The sequence below is a fragment of the Erithacus rubecula genome (genome assembly GCF_903797595.1).
Source record: "Erithacus rubecula genome assembly, chromosome: 29".
In the NCBI taxonomy this organism is placed as follows: domain Eukaryota; kingdom Metazoa; phylum Chordata; class Aves; order Passeriformes; family Muscicapidae; genus Erithacus; species Erithacus rubecula.
The window spans coordinates 2,358,932-2,374,395 of record NC_136681.1 but is presented as its reverse complement, the minus strand read 5'-3'; the positions used below and the strand labels follow the sequence as shown (position 1 = coordinate 2,374,395).

The window sequence follows — 15,464 nt, the reverse complement described above, 5'->3', positions numbered from 1 at the left end:
CCCCGTGTCCTCCCTTTGCCCCGTGTCCTCCCTTTGCCCCGTGTCCCCCCTTTGCCCCGTGTCCCCCCCTTGCCCCGTGTCCCCCCCTTGCCCCGTGTCGCCCCCTCCCCTCGCCCCCATCGCAGGGTCACTGTCGCGCTCCGTGGCGGGGCTGCTCTGTCTCCTCCTCTAGGAACCTGCCCTCAGCCGTAGCCGCCTTTGGCTGCCTCCCCTCATCTCCCGCAGGGAGGAACCGGGGTCTCCTGGCACTGCAGAGGCTTAATTGCCTCGCAAGGTCACTAATTTCTGCTCCTGGAGGTAAGTCCCGCCTGCCAGCCCCTTCTCCTCTGTCCCCCGGTTCCCACACCCTCTCCCATCTGCCTCCCTTTCTCCTCCTCTCCCCAGTGCATCCATCAGCCCCTTTTTCCCCTGCAGAGGGTCTGCCCGGCGATGCCGGAGCCCCAGGAGCTGAGTCAGCGTTCTGCTGCTCCAGCCCCTCCGCCCCAGCTGCGATCCCGGCGCTGCCGCCCCCCGGCCCCGCGGCGCTGGGCACAGTCAGGAACAATGGGATTGCCGGAGCTCTGCAGCACTGCTGGGCTGGGAGGGAGGGAGGGAGGGAGAGCAGAGCCCCTCTCTGCCCTGCCCGGGCTCGGGAGGAGGTGCCGGGTCCCCATCAGCTCCCGGAGCAGCGAGACCCGCACGCCGGGAAGGGGAGGGGGCGAGGGTGGGTGTGATGTGTGATGTGTGATGTGTGATGGGGGCTGCTGCTCCAACCTGATCGAGTCCATTTGCCACTTCACCACTCGCATCACTTCCGGAGCACTCCTCAGTTTCTGCTGCAGAGTGAGCTTTTTTTTTTTTTTTTTTTTTTTTTTCTCCTCTCTCTCCGTTTCCCTCCCTCCCCATCTGGATGCTGGGAACTTGAAGCCTCCTCCCTTTATTGCTGCAGGATCTGCCCCATCCTTGCCTCAACTTTGCGCTGCATCAAAGAGAGCGAGCGAGCTGCAGGCTGGGGATGGGGACAGGGCACCTGCCGGGCACAGCCCTTTGCAGTTGATGCTGCCGTATCTCTAGGACCCAGATCCGCCTCTTCCCCACCGCTTTCCTCTCCCCCCACCTCTTTTCTCCGTGTGCGTGTGTGTGTGTGTGTGTGTGTGTGTGTGTGTGCGTGCAGGATCCTCCTGCTCACCGCTCTTGTTATCCCCCCGAGCAGGCAGACCCCAGCCATGGCTGAGAGGAAGCAGAACGGGCGGCAGGGCGAGGAAGAAGAAGTGCCAGCCTTCTTCAAAAACCTGGGCTCGGGCAGTCCCAAGCCCAGGCAGAAATTCTGTGGCATGTTCTGCCCTGTTGAAGGCTCCCTGGAGAACAAGACCATCGACTTCGACTCGCTCTCGGTGGGCCGCGGGTGTAACAAAGTCGTGGCCAAGCAGAAGGATGTTGCCCACCTGGGTCCGGATGCTCCGTCCGTCTATTCCAAGCAGAGCGGGAAGGGAGGGGAACCATCTGTTGAATTCGGGAGAAAGGTGGAGATCAGGAGTGCCACGGGGAAGGAGGCGCTGCAGAACCTGAATGACAAGGTGGGTGCATATATACGGAGATATATTTATATATATTTATATGAATAGTGTGTGGCGAGCCGGAGCATCGGCAGGCTGCGGAGAGCACGGATCCTCCCCACCTGCAGCCTCTGGCTTTTATCTCCCTGCATCCCCACCAGCCTTCCCCGGGCTCAGCATCTCCGGCACAGCCTCCCCTCCCCTCGCTGTGCTCTCTGCACTAGAAGAAAGAAGAGAATCCCCCCCCCCCAGCCCCCACAAACACCCCGCCCTGCCCTCCTGCCCGGGGAGAAACAGCCACTTTTTTGTTCCTTAATCGATTCCCCCGGCACGAGGGGAGGGAAATGCCCCACCCAGACAGGGAATGCAGCTCACGGAACAGAAACGCGATTGTGAGCGAAGAGCATCGATGAGGCTGCACCTACCGGGATCGAATAAATAAATCCCTGCAGGCTCCTTCCAGGGGGGGCTCCTACCCTGGCAGAGACCCCTGCCCCTCATTTCACGGCCAGTTTTCTGCTGGCTCCAGTGGGAATTTTTGACTCGGGAAGATCTGGGACTTTCACAGGAATGTGGCATCCTCGTAGCAACCCAGAACTCCTCCCAGGATTTTAAGACTGCTGCAGATAGTTCTCATTCTCTGGATTTGTCAGGGTGTGATAAAGCCCATCCTCTTCCAGAGGCAAAACCCACTGAACCCACAGATCTGCCTGGCCATGCCCATCAGCTTTCCTCAATAAATCGATTTAAAGCATTCTGAGTCCCAGTGGGTACAGAGCTTTTTCTGCTGGGAGCTGTTCCCAGCATGTGCCTTCTGATTTTTAATTCTGATATGGGTTGTGTATGCTGAGCCTGGCCTTGTTCACCACTTTCTCCTTCTTTCAGAAACATGAAGTGTTACTGGAGGTAATATAAAAATACAAATTAATAAAATGTATTAGTTATAAAAAATATAAACTAAATATACACTGAAATATATACTATACAAAATATACACTATTATACTAAAATATTCACTATACAAAATACAAACTAGAGATTCATCCTCCCCAAATCAGCCCCTGCTCCCCAAGGGCTCCATCCAGCCCTGTTGCCACGTGTGAACATTTCCACTTTTCACATTTTCACACGTGTGAACATTTTCACATTTCACATTTTCACTGCTGTTCCAAAGGCAGGCACAGATTTTCAGAATTCCCACCCACCTGCCCCAGTGAGGAGGAGTTTTCCTGGTTTTCCAATCCCAAACAAAAATTTGCCACCACAGATGTCTGAGGTTTGCTCTGATCATGCTGGAGTCTCTATTGATGGAGTAACTTCCCAGGATTAATTAGTCTTGTGAATGAATCAAGGTGCATTTCAAGAATAAAGGGTTTTTTCATCTTGGGGAGTCAAAGGTTCTGCAATTCAGGACATTTTAAAAGTTAATTTTTGACAATTTGATGTCCTGTGGGACCTAAGTATAAGCAGGATATACATTAACTCTGAAAAGATCAATTATTTTCTGATTAAATGGTTACAGTATAATAAAAATGTAAGTACAACCTTGTGCCTAATCAGAATCCACTGAGAATATTAATAATTTTAAGTGTTTTTTTATTATATTTTTATAAATTATAGTCTAAATGCTAACTGAAGGGATGAAATAATGGGATGGTACAAAACATTTAAGTTGTTTCTCATTAGCTTTACCTAACCCTGATGTCCATGGTTGGTGTTGTGGGGTGGGTGAGTGCAGTCTCTTGGGATAAATGTCATGCTGTGGATTGGGAAATTACTGCAGGAATGTTTTAGCTTTGGTTTTCCAACTGACTGCACCCATGGCTTGAATCAATGGTTAAACCCTCAGCAAGCAAAATTGGCTTTATGGGTTTAAAACTCACTCATCCTTTCTGTCACTTACAGAAAGATCTTGTCTTAATCCCTCTTGAAATAGTTAACAAAGCAACATGGACAAGCAATTTTTTATATTTTTCTCTGAGGTCTCAGCTGTCAAGAGGATGAAAAAGGGGATGTAATTATTCCCCATTAAATCACAATATATTGTTCTGTGGGGCAAGATAAGGGCAATCAAATCTCAGTGTGCCTGGGACGTTCTGTAGCCATTTATTATGAGTTGCCCCTGGGCTGTGCTGCCTCATAACTCAGGGTTAAGATCATCTGGAGGCACCAGGGAGGCTCAGCCTCAGCTCCAGCAGCTTTTGCAGCTCCATCTCTGGTGGCCAATTCAACAGGTCCCAGCCCTTGCAGAGCTCACTCAGCTTCTGTTTCCCTCCTGCTTGGGCTGTTCCTGTGCTGGAGCTGCTGGTTGTGCCAAGAGCATCATCCTCAGATCCTGAAATGAGGCAGGAGGTGCTTGGCCTGGCTCTCAGGGGCTGCTGTGCACCTGCAAGATCATTTCTGCAGTGGGATTTACCCACAGCAAGATCCAGTTTGGAAAATCAGGTCTGACCTGTGTCCAATCCTCACCTTTTCCCCAGCCCAGAGCTCCCAGTGTCACCTCCAGGAGTCCCTTGGGCACCCCCAGGGATGGGCACAGTTCCAATCCCTGCCCTCCCTTTCCATGGGGAAATTCCTGCTGATCCCACCCTGAGCCCGTTCCCTCTCCTCCTGTCCCTGTTCCCTGGAGAAATCCCAAATCTCCCCTCCTGGCAGGGAGTTGTGCAGAGCCAGAAATTCCCCCTGAGCCTCCTTTTCTCCAGCTGAGCCCCTTCCCAGCCCCTCAGCCCCTCCTGGGGCTCCAGCCCTTTCCATCAGCTCTGCTTTCAGTCAGTGCAGAAGCTGGAAGGTCCCTGGTCCCAGGGATTGCTGGAATGACATCCCAGAGCAACATTCCCCTTTTCCTTACATGACCAGTCTTAAAGGAGGAAAACTCATATGGGAATTGAAAAACTTTGGCCATTGTTTATTTGAGCTGGGGCATTTCTCAGATTTCCCATGTCTGCAATTGCCATTCCTTCTTTCTCACCTGTTGGCATTTTTGGGACAGAGAGAGTATTTTATCTGTAGAGACAAGCAAGGTTTAATTGCAAGAGAGATCACAAGGGCTTTAATCTGGTTTGCAGGGAGAGCCTGAGTAGCTGCTCAGACCCTTCAACACCAGAACAGGCCCTGGGATCCAGGATTTCTCTTCATTTATCATCTTGTTGTTACTCCAGTGGTTCAGGTGTTTCCCCTGTGCACCTTTCCATTCCTTTTTTTGCCTCCCTTAAAACAGTTCCTGACCCTTTGGGAAGCACAGAGAGCTGTGTGTAAACTTCTGGTCTAAACCAACAAAGCCTGTTGTAACAAATAACAACAATGAATAAACAGGCAGTAGGAAAATGTTTTTATTTTAGAATTGATAGGAGAAAAATTGCTGGCAAAACACTGTTATGAAGCTTACAACATGACTGGACTTTTTCCTAAAACCTCAAAGCTCTCAGGATCATGGTTGTTCATTCCTGGAGAGAAATAATGAATAACAGGATGTTGTTGAGAGCTCAAATAATCACAGCCTCTGGAACATTAATGGAACTGTTGTCTAAAACAAAGGAGCTGTTCCAGACAGCTGGAAATGCAGCCCTGAGTTTAATTTGTTGCAATGCCTGCAGTTCTGGCCTTGTTTTGACAATCATTGCTTGCAAAATAATCATAGGAGAGGATGACTTGCATGTCCTTCCAATGGGTCAGGTGGAAAAAAAACCCCTAAAATTTTAAAACTAAAAATGCCAAAGTCCTCTGAACTTCTTCTCAAAGCCACAATTCTGGGGTGTCTTGTGGAGTGGTTTCATATGCAGAATTTACTCATACCACTCTTTGATGCAGGAATGAGCAGGAGGGTTTGGTACAGGGCCAATGTATAAATTGGGCTAAAGATTTGATGGGGAAAATTGAAACATTTGGAGCCAGATCTCCCTGCTCAGCTTGGAGCTGATCCAGGTTTTATCCCTAGGGATGAATGCAGTTAGTGGCACATGGGGGTGGCAGTTTGGGGTGTCACCCTTGTGCCACCCTGGACATCCTGGAACAGAACCCAGCAGGTTTCAGTAGGTGCCCAGCAATTTTTTTAGTGTCTGCCTGAGGTTTTTTTACTCCCCTGTCTTGTGGCACATCAAATCTTGGTGTATCTCCTGGGATGTTGCTGTAAATTGGGAAATGACCTTGAAAACAAAGTTCAGGTGAGGCTGGGGGTGTGTTTAAATTGCATTTAGGAGCAGAAAAACACCAAAACCAACCCCCTTTGACTGTGTGTGATTATCAATATCCTGTGATCCCCTCCCAGACAGGGAATCTCAGGATGGGAGAACAAAAGTCAAAATCCCATTTTCCCCCTGAGTCATGATCATCCTGCAGGTTTTTAGGGATTCTAATGGTAAAAATCTCCCCAAATCACTGAAAACAGAACTCCCATGGGCCTGGAGGTGCCAGAGGTGAAAGGGAGAGGCAGTGACAGTGAATGTCCCATGCTTTTGTTCCAGAAATTCTGCATTTAGCTGGAGTGCAGGTCAGGCAGGATGTGGCTGTGAGTGGGTTGGAGAGAACAGCACTTTTTTTTTTTTTTTTTTCTTTTCTTTTTTTTTCTTTTTTTTTTTTTTTCTGACAGAACAATCCCTATCTAGAACCCTGAAGAGAGCCTGGCTCATTCCTGGGAATTAACTCTGCTGGGATTGTTTAAGGACAATTCACATCATGGTGCTCAGGATATTTCTTCTAAAAAAACATACTCCAACACTAACAGCCTTCTTAAAATAATATTTGTGAGCCTCCTAAAGGGTTCTCTGGATATTAAAAGAAAGGAAATCAATTGGAAGGTTAATTTTAAGCTGCAGGTCGAATGCACATTTTGATTGACCTGTTTGTGTGAATCTCACCCACATAAAATTTGCAAGAAAAAAAAAATCAGGTTATTTCTCTGAGAAATTGTATGATTTTTATCTCCTCATAGTAACATGTTTAACCCCCATGGTCATTTCTAAGCCAAGAATTTTAATCTTAATTTTAGTTTTTCCTATAAAATAATCAAACAAGCGATGCCCATTGTCAAGTACAACTTCCCATCAGTAATTTAATTTACAGTGATTAATAAAGGACAGTTCTTCCATCATCTTTTGGGATCACCTGCCATGTATCAGCCTGGATTTAATCCTCCCTACATTTTCGAGGATGATCTTGGGAGCAGAGAGGAAAACTTGAAAATCATTGAGAGTCAGAGCTGATGCAACAATTGGCAGGATCATGACAAAATATTGGAGCCTGGTGGGTGAACTCCTGAAAGCTCTTTTGGCCCAGATTATTTAAATCCATCTCTGATCCCTCTTTTCAGCAAGCTTTAAAATGGATATTTCCATTTGCAGGTTTTTTTTAATTTCATGGCAAAATGCCATCGTGGACACACCTTTAAAAGCTCAGTAGGAGCAGAAGCAATTTGGGTGTTGCTGAAATTCTTTGTTGCCATTACACTAAAATTCCACAGAAGAAATCTTTTAATACTTCTTTTTCCCAACCATCCAGTGACTCCACAGTGGGAATAAACTTCTTTTCCAATCCCTTTATGGTATTTCACACAATCTGTGAGTTAAGATTCAGAGTTGATGTAAATGGATTTCCACTGTTGCCTGTGCTGATTTATTTCAGCATAGCTTTGTTTTGATGATTTTAGCATGGATTATCACTGCACAGAGATTCTCATTTTCCTGTGTCATTTTCCCTCTGGACCTTTGAAGGATAGAAATTTAAGCATTTAAGTTTTTTGCTGCTGCCAAGAAATGCTGCAGGAAGGGCTGATGATGATCCTGGCAAATATTCCATCAAAAAACCTGAATGGATGGGTCAGGGACACTCCTGTACTTCCCTTTATTAGCATTAATTAGGCAATACTCATGAATGGGACACCTTTAATTTTAGCCTGTTCAGCCCCTTGTGTGCATTCATAGATATTTTGAATATAAAGTGCATCAGCATTATTCAGAAATTCCATTATTTTTCACAATATCCCAGCACTGCCAGGATTTAAGGAGGAAATTTAATTCTCTTTTTTTAACAAAGGACCCAACTCCTGCCCCTGATGTTTCATAAAGAGTTTCTTATTTAACTTGTGAAGGAATTGATGCAGAAACTAGAGATTTACCAGAGGAATTAATCAGAGAATCATGGAATGGTTTTGGGTTGGAAAGATCTTTAAAGTTCACCCAGTTTTAACCCTGCACAGGCGGGGAGAGATTTCTCCAAACTCTGTCAGAACCAGCCATAAAAATGAATCTCAGTTATTCCAGGCTGTTCCCCACTTGTTCTCATCCCAACATTTCCCATTAGCTCTTCTCCTCCCCTCCTGAGAGATTATACAACAGGAAATTCCCACTCCTCACCTCTGATTAGCAAGTTTGCAACTACAGTAATTTTAAAATTATGTGTTTTTTGACAACTTTTTAGCTCATTGCTGAAAACAAAGAAAATTGGGGCATCTTGGTGTGGTGTAATGGAGATAAGGAAAATTATTGGGAGCTTAATTCTGGTCCTAAATCATGGAATTTTTTAAAATTTTAAAAGATGTTGCATCTTTAACAACTGTGCTTTTATCTCTGCATTTATTTCATTCTGTGCTGCTTAAATTCTTGCAACAAAGTGATGAGAAATTCAAGCTAAGAGAAGATTGGTTATTGTTTTCTGACCCTAGTCACTGCTGGATCCAACTTATGGAATATGTGATTATGGAATACTCAGTGTTCAAGAACTCCTGCTCTGAATTAAGCCCATGTGCAGTAGGAATCTTTTTTTAAAAAATAATAATAAAAAATTGGAATAGGAGAGTTTGGGCAGCTGAGATGGGCTCTAGGTGTGTTGGTGATGCACTGCCCAAAGTTTGGGTGCCAGCTCTCAACCTTGGGCAGTGTGTGATGCCTCTCTGGTATTTTCCAACCTGCAAAAAAAACCCCCAAAACTATTCAGATATGAAACTGAGGAGGAAAACAAGCATCAAAGAGAAAACAAAAAAGGAACAGTTGCACTGTCTAAATTTAGAGACCTGATGGAGATTTTTACTGCCGTGTTCTGAGCAAAAATATGCTAAGGTTTCAAAACTTCTTCAAGCACATCAGAGGCTCAGGATAACTCATAGAATATCTATTCTAATCATTAAATCAAAATAAACCCTACAGGCAGGCAAATTAATATTTTTGTCACTGTCATCAGGAACCACTTTCTCATTTATTGCTAATTGGATTTGTGTGATAGCCCAGGAAAAACTTCACTATTTTCCTTAGAGCTTCCTGTGAAGAAATGAACATAAAAGGTCCTGACAGGAGCATGTTTGAACAGATGTTGTCTTTATAATGATTTATTGCTCTCCTAGACCCAAGGTTTCATTTCTTACTGTGTCTGGGTATGTAGAGATTCAGTGGCAGGCCAAGATTGCAGTTTGTGTGGTGTGAAATTCATCACGAGGGAAGAAGGTAAGTCTTTCATGTGAATTATCAATTATAACCTTCCAGCAAAAGTGAATTTGTGGCTCTGAGCTCTCCAAAAATTGTGTTGTGCCTCACCCCAGCACAGATGCCAGAGGAACCTGCCTGGCCACGGATCCCACCTCCCAAACAACGAGGAGATTTTTTATGCCATTTAATGCATTTCTTTCCTTGAAGTACCAGCTTATGGAGTGCAGGGAGTGAGAAATGTGACTCTGAGTGTGACTGAAACATGGAACACGGAGTTGGCAGCCCCGCAATAGTCAGGAATGGCCCGAGGGAGAGGAGAGCATCCCCACGCCCGGGTGTGGAGCTCTGAGCCCACATTTCCCTGGCACTAAAGCTCCAGGTTAGTGACCACAGCTCTCGGGGGCGTTGCGATTTCAAAGGAATCATTTTCCCCCTTAAATTTGGTATTTGGAAGCGCCGGGAAGGGTGGGGATGCAGGGGAGTGTCCGCACATCTGGATATAGCGGGGAATGCATGAGAGCGTCTGCACATCTGGATATAGCAGGGGATGCAGGGGAGTGTCTGCACATCTGGATATAGCAGGGGATGCAGAGAGGTATCTGCACAGCTGGATATAGCAGGGGATGCAGGGGAGTGTCTGCACATCTGGATATAGCAGGGGATGCAGGGGAGTGTCTGCACATCTGGATATAGCAGGGGATGCAGAGAGGTGTCCGCACATCTGGGCACAGCAGGGGATGCAGGGGAGTGTCTGCACAGCTGGATATAGCGGGGAATGCATGGGAGTGTCTGCACATCTGGATATAGCAGGGGATGCAAGGGAGTGTCCGCACATCTGGATATAGCAGGGGAGTGTCTGCACATCTGGATATAGCAGGGGATGCAGGGGAGCGTCTGCACATCTGGATATAGCAGGGGATGCAGGGGAGTGTCTGCACAGCTGGATATAGCGGGGAATGCATGGGAGGGTCTGCACATCTGGATATAGCAGGGGATGCAGAGAGGTATCTGCACATCTGGATATAGCAGGGGATGCAGGGGAGTGTCTGCACAGCTGGATATAGCAGGGGATGCAGGGGAGTGTCCGCACATCTGGATATAGCAGGGGAGTGTCCGCACAGCTGGATATAGCAGGGGATGCAGGGGAGTGTCCGCACATCTGGGCACAGCAGGGGATGCAGGGGGGTGTCCGCACCCCCAGGTACAGAGGGATCTCTCCCGCAGCCCCGGCGGGGATAAATCGGGAATAAATCGGGGTGTCCGCATCCCCCAGGGCTCATTTCGCAGAGCCCCGCCCAGCGCTGCAGCTTCACCGGGGCCCCGGGGAAGCGTTTCGGTGGGAGCGGGGAGGCCGGGCGGGCGGAGTATCCCGATATATCCCGCTCCATCCCGATATATCCCGGTCTATCCCGATATATCCCGGTCTATCCCGATATATCCCGCTCCATCCCGATATATGCCGGGACCGCGCCCCGCCCACCGCTGATTTGCATACGGCGCGTTCCGCGCTCTCCCATTGGCCGCAGCCGCCGCTGATTTGCATCCCCGCGGGCGCTCAGCCAATGGCGCGGCGCGCCCGGCCCGCATGCGCCGCTGCCGCCCCGCCGCCTCTCAGCGCTGGGCCGGGCTTGGCTGGGCTGGGCTGGGCCGGGCTTTGCGGGGCTGGGCTGGGCTTTGCGGGGCTGGGCCGGGCTTTGCCGGGGCTGGGCCGGGCTCCGGGCACAGGGAAGAAAGGGAGACGCGCAGAGCTGGGCGCCTCTCCCGTTCCTGCCATTGCGGAGAGCAGCGATCGCCTCCCGCGCCCCCCCCCCTCCCGCTCCCCTTCCCTGGATCGCAGTGATTTGGCCTCGGGGGATTGATTTTTGATTTTTTTTTTTTTTTTTTTAAAGCGGGTTTTAATTTTCTTTTTTATCTACACACTGGTGAAGGGGAGGTTTGCGGAGCAGTTGCTGCGCGGGAGACAATAGCGGTGCAGCAGCCGCCGCGCTTCTCTTTAACCAAAAAAAAAAAAAAAAAAACCCAAACAAAACAAAACCAACACCATTATCGAATAAATACATCGGGGGTTGATTTCCCAAGATGTCTTATCAGGGGAAGAAAAACATCCCGCGGATCACGGTGAGTGGGGATAGCGGGAAGGGGGAGGGGTGCGGGATGGAGCCCTTTGTGTGGCGGAGCGCTGCGGGCTGGGCAGGATAATGGGATCAGCGGGAATGCGGCGCTTCCTGCGCCTCCTGCGCCGGGGGGGCCGCGGCCGCACAGCCCGGGGAGGCATCGCCCCCCGCGGGGAGAGCCGAGGGGGCTCGGCAGCGGGGCTGTGCCCGGGGAGGGGTCCCTGACTCGGGGCTGTGCCCGGGGAGGGGTCCCTGCCCGGGGCTGTGCCCGGGGAGGGGTCCCTGACTCGGGGCTGTGCCCGGGGAGGGGTCCCGGACCCGCGGAGTGGCTCTCAGCCCTCGGGGGGTCTCTCTTTTCCCCTCGGGGGTCTCTCTTTTCCCCTCGGAGGGGCTCTCAGCCCTCGGGGAATCTCTCTTTTCCCCTCGGGGGTCTCTCTTTTCCCCTCGGAGGAGCTCTCCCAGCCCTCGGGATCTACCCAGGGAGGGGTCCCTAACCTGGGGCTGTGACCAGGGAGGGGTCCCTGCCCCTCCGAGGGGCTCTCCTTTCCCTCGGGGGTCTCTCTTGTCCCCTCGAAGAGGCTCTCCCAGCCCTTCGGGTGTGCCCGGGGAGGGGTCCCTGCCCCTCGGAGGGTCTCTCCCTTCCCTCGGGGGGCTCTGTCCTTTCCCCTCCGAGAGGCTCTCCAGCCTTCAGAGGGGTCCCTAACCTGAGGCTGTGCCCAGGGAGGGGTCCCTCCCCCTCAAAGGGTCTCTCCCTGTCCCTCTCCCTCCCCCCGGAGGGTCTCTCCCTCCTCCTCTCCCAACCTCCGAGGGTCTCTCCCATCCTTTGGAGGGTCTCTCCCATCCTTTGGAGGGTCTCTCCCTGTCCCTCTCCCTCCCTCGAAAGGTCTCTCCCTCCCCTCGGAGGGGTCCCTGCCCCTCTCCCATCCCCTCCGAGGGTCTCTCCCTCCCCTCGGGGGGTCTCTCCCATCCCCCGAGGGTCTCTCCAGCCCTCTCTCCGTGCCTGGGAGGGGCTCTCCTGCCCGGGGGGCTCCATCCCCGCCCTCCCCAGCCCAACCCAGGGCGGCTCCGGGTGGGGGGATCAGCTCCAGACCCCGATCCCCACCGGGCTGGAGCTGGGGATTTATTTATTATTATTATATTTTTTAATTTTAATTTTTTTTCGCCAAGAAGCTTCTGGCAAGGCGATCCTGGGGGAGCAGGGAAGGAGCCGTTATATAAATCCCTCGCTCGGTCTCCTGGCTGTGGGAGCCGATTTAGGGCAGGTATTGCAGATCCAAGGGTACCAACTTCGGGTTATGTAAGAGATCTTCGGCTAACGGGCTCTTGGAGCCGCTTATTTTTTTGGACACGGGAGTTTTTAATCCTTGGCAGCGATTCCTCATCACCTTCCCCATGGACACACCCTTCCCCGTCCTCCTTCCTCATCCTCGGGGGCAGGAAAAGCAGCTGTGAAGGAGTCTGGATTGTACAATTGCAGTGCTTAAGGAAGGCAGGGCTTGTGCAAAATTTGACAAATAGAGCATCCTTCTTTCTTGAAATGAAAATTGAGCCAGTTTCCCTCTGATGGTAAAGAGTTTAAAAGATGCCTCTGTTTAAAGGGTGATGGAGGTTCTGCTGTCACGGGCCAGGAGCAGCATGACGCATTTTTCTTCTGGCTGAACGCTCTGATTTCTGTTCTGTGCACCCAATCCTCCTGCAGAGGGGCAGGAAAAAATCAGATTCTGCTCCTTGTGCAAACCTGGGATTATCCACGCTGGCAAAAGGAGGATAATGGATGTGTGTCTGCCCTGATTGTGCTGCTGAGCAGACCCAGATTTGGTGGCAGGCCCTGGCAGGGATGTGAGCTGCCTGGGCTTTTGTCTCCAAGGTGGTTGAGACGAGCAGGAGGATTTATCCTCATCTCAGAGCCCTCTCAAGAGCCCAGCATCCCTGGTTACTGCCAGAAGCATCATTAAAACTCTCCAGGCTGTGTTTTTATGGCCACTTTACATCTATTTTTTTTCCCTTCTTCTTCCCTAATTGATGCCCAGTGTGTGAGGACTTGGGCTGTTGGTGAAATAAGGAGCGTGCACTGGGGGTGGCATCAACACTGCAGTGGCTCTGGAAATGATAAACATGCAGGATAGTTTGTTCTAATTAATTCACTCGAGCTTATTGGCATTTGCAGCAGCTCCTAAATTTAAATTTTGGGGGTTTCTTTGTATTTGAAGTCGGTGATGTTATCCAGGGGAACTCTCCATTGCAGCAGGGGGAGGAAGGAGAAGGAGAAAAGGTGGGAGATGGACTTAACATCTAGAGGTTAAGCAGTGATATAAAAGATGGATATAATTATATAAATCAGTATCTGATGTAATTCATGGAGCCCTTTTGGTGTTAAAAGAGCTGTGTCACTGAGAATTGGGTGCTCCAACTCTTCAGCTTTATTATGAGGAATTTGGGAAAATTCCTAATTGTTCCTTCTGTTCAACCAGGGGATTTAACACCTCAAAATCAGGGCCTTGAGCACCCCTGTCACTGCTTTATATGTATTTTTCTGTAAGTTCTTAAATATATTTTTCTCTGAGTTAAAAAGTCCAGCTTTTGATTTCCCAGCCTTTGGCTTTGTTCTCTTCCCAAGATGTTTTTGTGAGGAGGGAAAAAGGAATCAGAGTAAGTACAAGCACAGATCTGGGTGCCAAAGGTGGTTTAAAGCAAAGACTCACAGCTTGTATGTGCTTTGTTTAAATATTCACCTGCTGTAAAAATGCATCTGTGATGTGGCAGCCACTTCCAACTGTCCTCCCCCATCAGGAGCTTTGCAGTGGGTTTCACTCTGCAAAAATAAAAAAAAAAAACCAACATTGTTTTTGACCTAAAATCTTGCAGAAGCAAGCTGTAACCTGGGCTAGGATAAAATCACACTGCCTATTTATAATTACCTTCCTGCTCATGCCAAACTCTCTTCTAATTGGAGGAAATTTTAATAACATTTTGGATATCCTTCCCTTAACCCTCATTTGCTAAATCCATGAGTGTTTTCCATCTGGTTCTGCAGTGGTGCTCTTGATGCATTGAAACATCACTGAATTGGACCAGAGGAGTTTGTTTGTGTTGTGTAACCCCTGGCAACAGACTTTTGGGCCATTTCCCTGACAGCAGTTGAGCCAAGCTGTGACTCCACTGTGTGGGTGCATATAGGAAATTTTGTGTACAACCAAGGCAGGGGGAAAAAAAAAAAAAAAAAAATAAAATCAGAGATGTGGTTCCAGCACATCCTCTAAGTGTTATTGAGTGCAGGGGATGGTGGCAGTTCCAGGTAGGTGTGAAGCTGCCAAAACTGGAACACACCTCTTTCCTCATTCTGATTAAATTTTTTTTTTTTTTGATCATCGATGATGAAAGGCCACGCTGATGAAATAAAGAATTTTATCTTTGCAGTTGAAAGTGCAGCAGTTGACTGGTGTTTTGATGTGTGCTGGTGAATAATGCAGAGGTTGTTGCTTTCCCTGCTCTCTCTTTCATCTCTGGAGTGACACTGCAGACTGGCAGCTCTCCCTCTCAATAATTGTGTGTTCTTGTGTTTCTTTTGTTGTAGAGCGATCGTCTTTTGATCAAAGGTGGTAAAATTGTAAATGATGACCAGTCCTTCTATGCAGACATTTACATGGAGGATGGGTTGATAAAGTAAGTGAAGCCTCATGCTGGGATTGGGGATGTACAGAAATGCACATTGGTTGGAACAGCTTCATCTCAGCTCTGTTAAATTGCAGTGAAAAATGAAGATTTCCACATCTATCCTGGTGTTTAACGAAGGAGATTTAAAAGCTGGGTGTTGAATAAATAAACAATTGGGCTCAAACCCTGCTGGCTCTGAGGAGGTACTTACATGTGCTTAATTTCAGCCATGTGAGCAGCCCCATGCTGAGATGACACATGTGTTTGAAGTTATCTGTGCTGTAAAGTTTCACTGACTTATGACTTCAGATATTTTGAATCCAGAGCTCAGCATCCTAACACAGTTAATTCTCTTTTAGGCTTGGAGGCTGGACTTAGGTGACCTCTGGGAGTGTCTTGCAGTGCTGACTTCTCTGGGTCTGTGATGCAAGGATCACTCCAACCCCCCCTTCAAGTCAAAAAAAGGAGCCTGAAGTGGAAGAGGTTCTGACCTCTTTCTGTGTTTTTTATGTGTTCCTGACACATAAAACGTGTTACAGATTTCTCTGGAAAATTACTCCTAGGAAAAAATGGACAAGCCAGAGGTTACAAACAAGGAATTTTCCAGTTCTGGCTGAACAGCCAGCACATGTGCTTTTTTAATCAAGGTTAAAAGTTAAAGGAGCCAGCCAGAGACAGCTAATTAATTGCATCCACTGCTGCAGTGCTCAAAAATAGATCTGTGAAGAGCTGGGCTGGAGAGACCTCTG

General features: G+C 48.7%; 1 protein-coding gene across 2 annotated transcripts in view; it reads left to right on the top strand.

Annotated features, from left to right (window-relative positions):
• Positions 1-1,190: 1,190 nt before the first annotated feature.
• DPYSL2 (dihydropyrimidinase like 2) overlaps positions 1,191-15,464 on the top strand; it is a 52,649-nt gene continuing 38,375 nt past the window's right edge. The window contains exons 1-2 of one of the 2 annotated variants that reach the window (XM_079328739.1): positions 1,191-1,556; positions 14,636-14,724. In XM_079328739.1, coding sequence (XP_079184865.1) covers positions 1,206-1,556; positions 14,636-14,724 — 440 coding nt within the window. In that variant the 5' untranslated portion in view covers positions 1,191-1,205. Of the gene's footprint in view, positions 1,557-10,588; positions 11,066-14,635; positions 14,725-15,464 lie in introns of those variants that run through there. The other variant, XM_079328738.1, reaches the window with a different exon arrangement.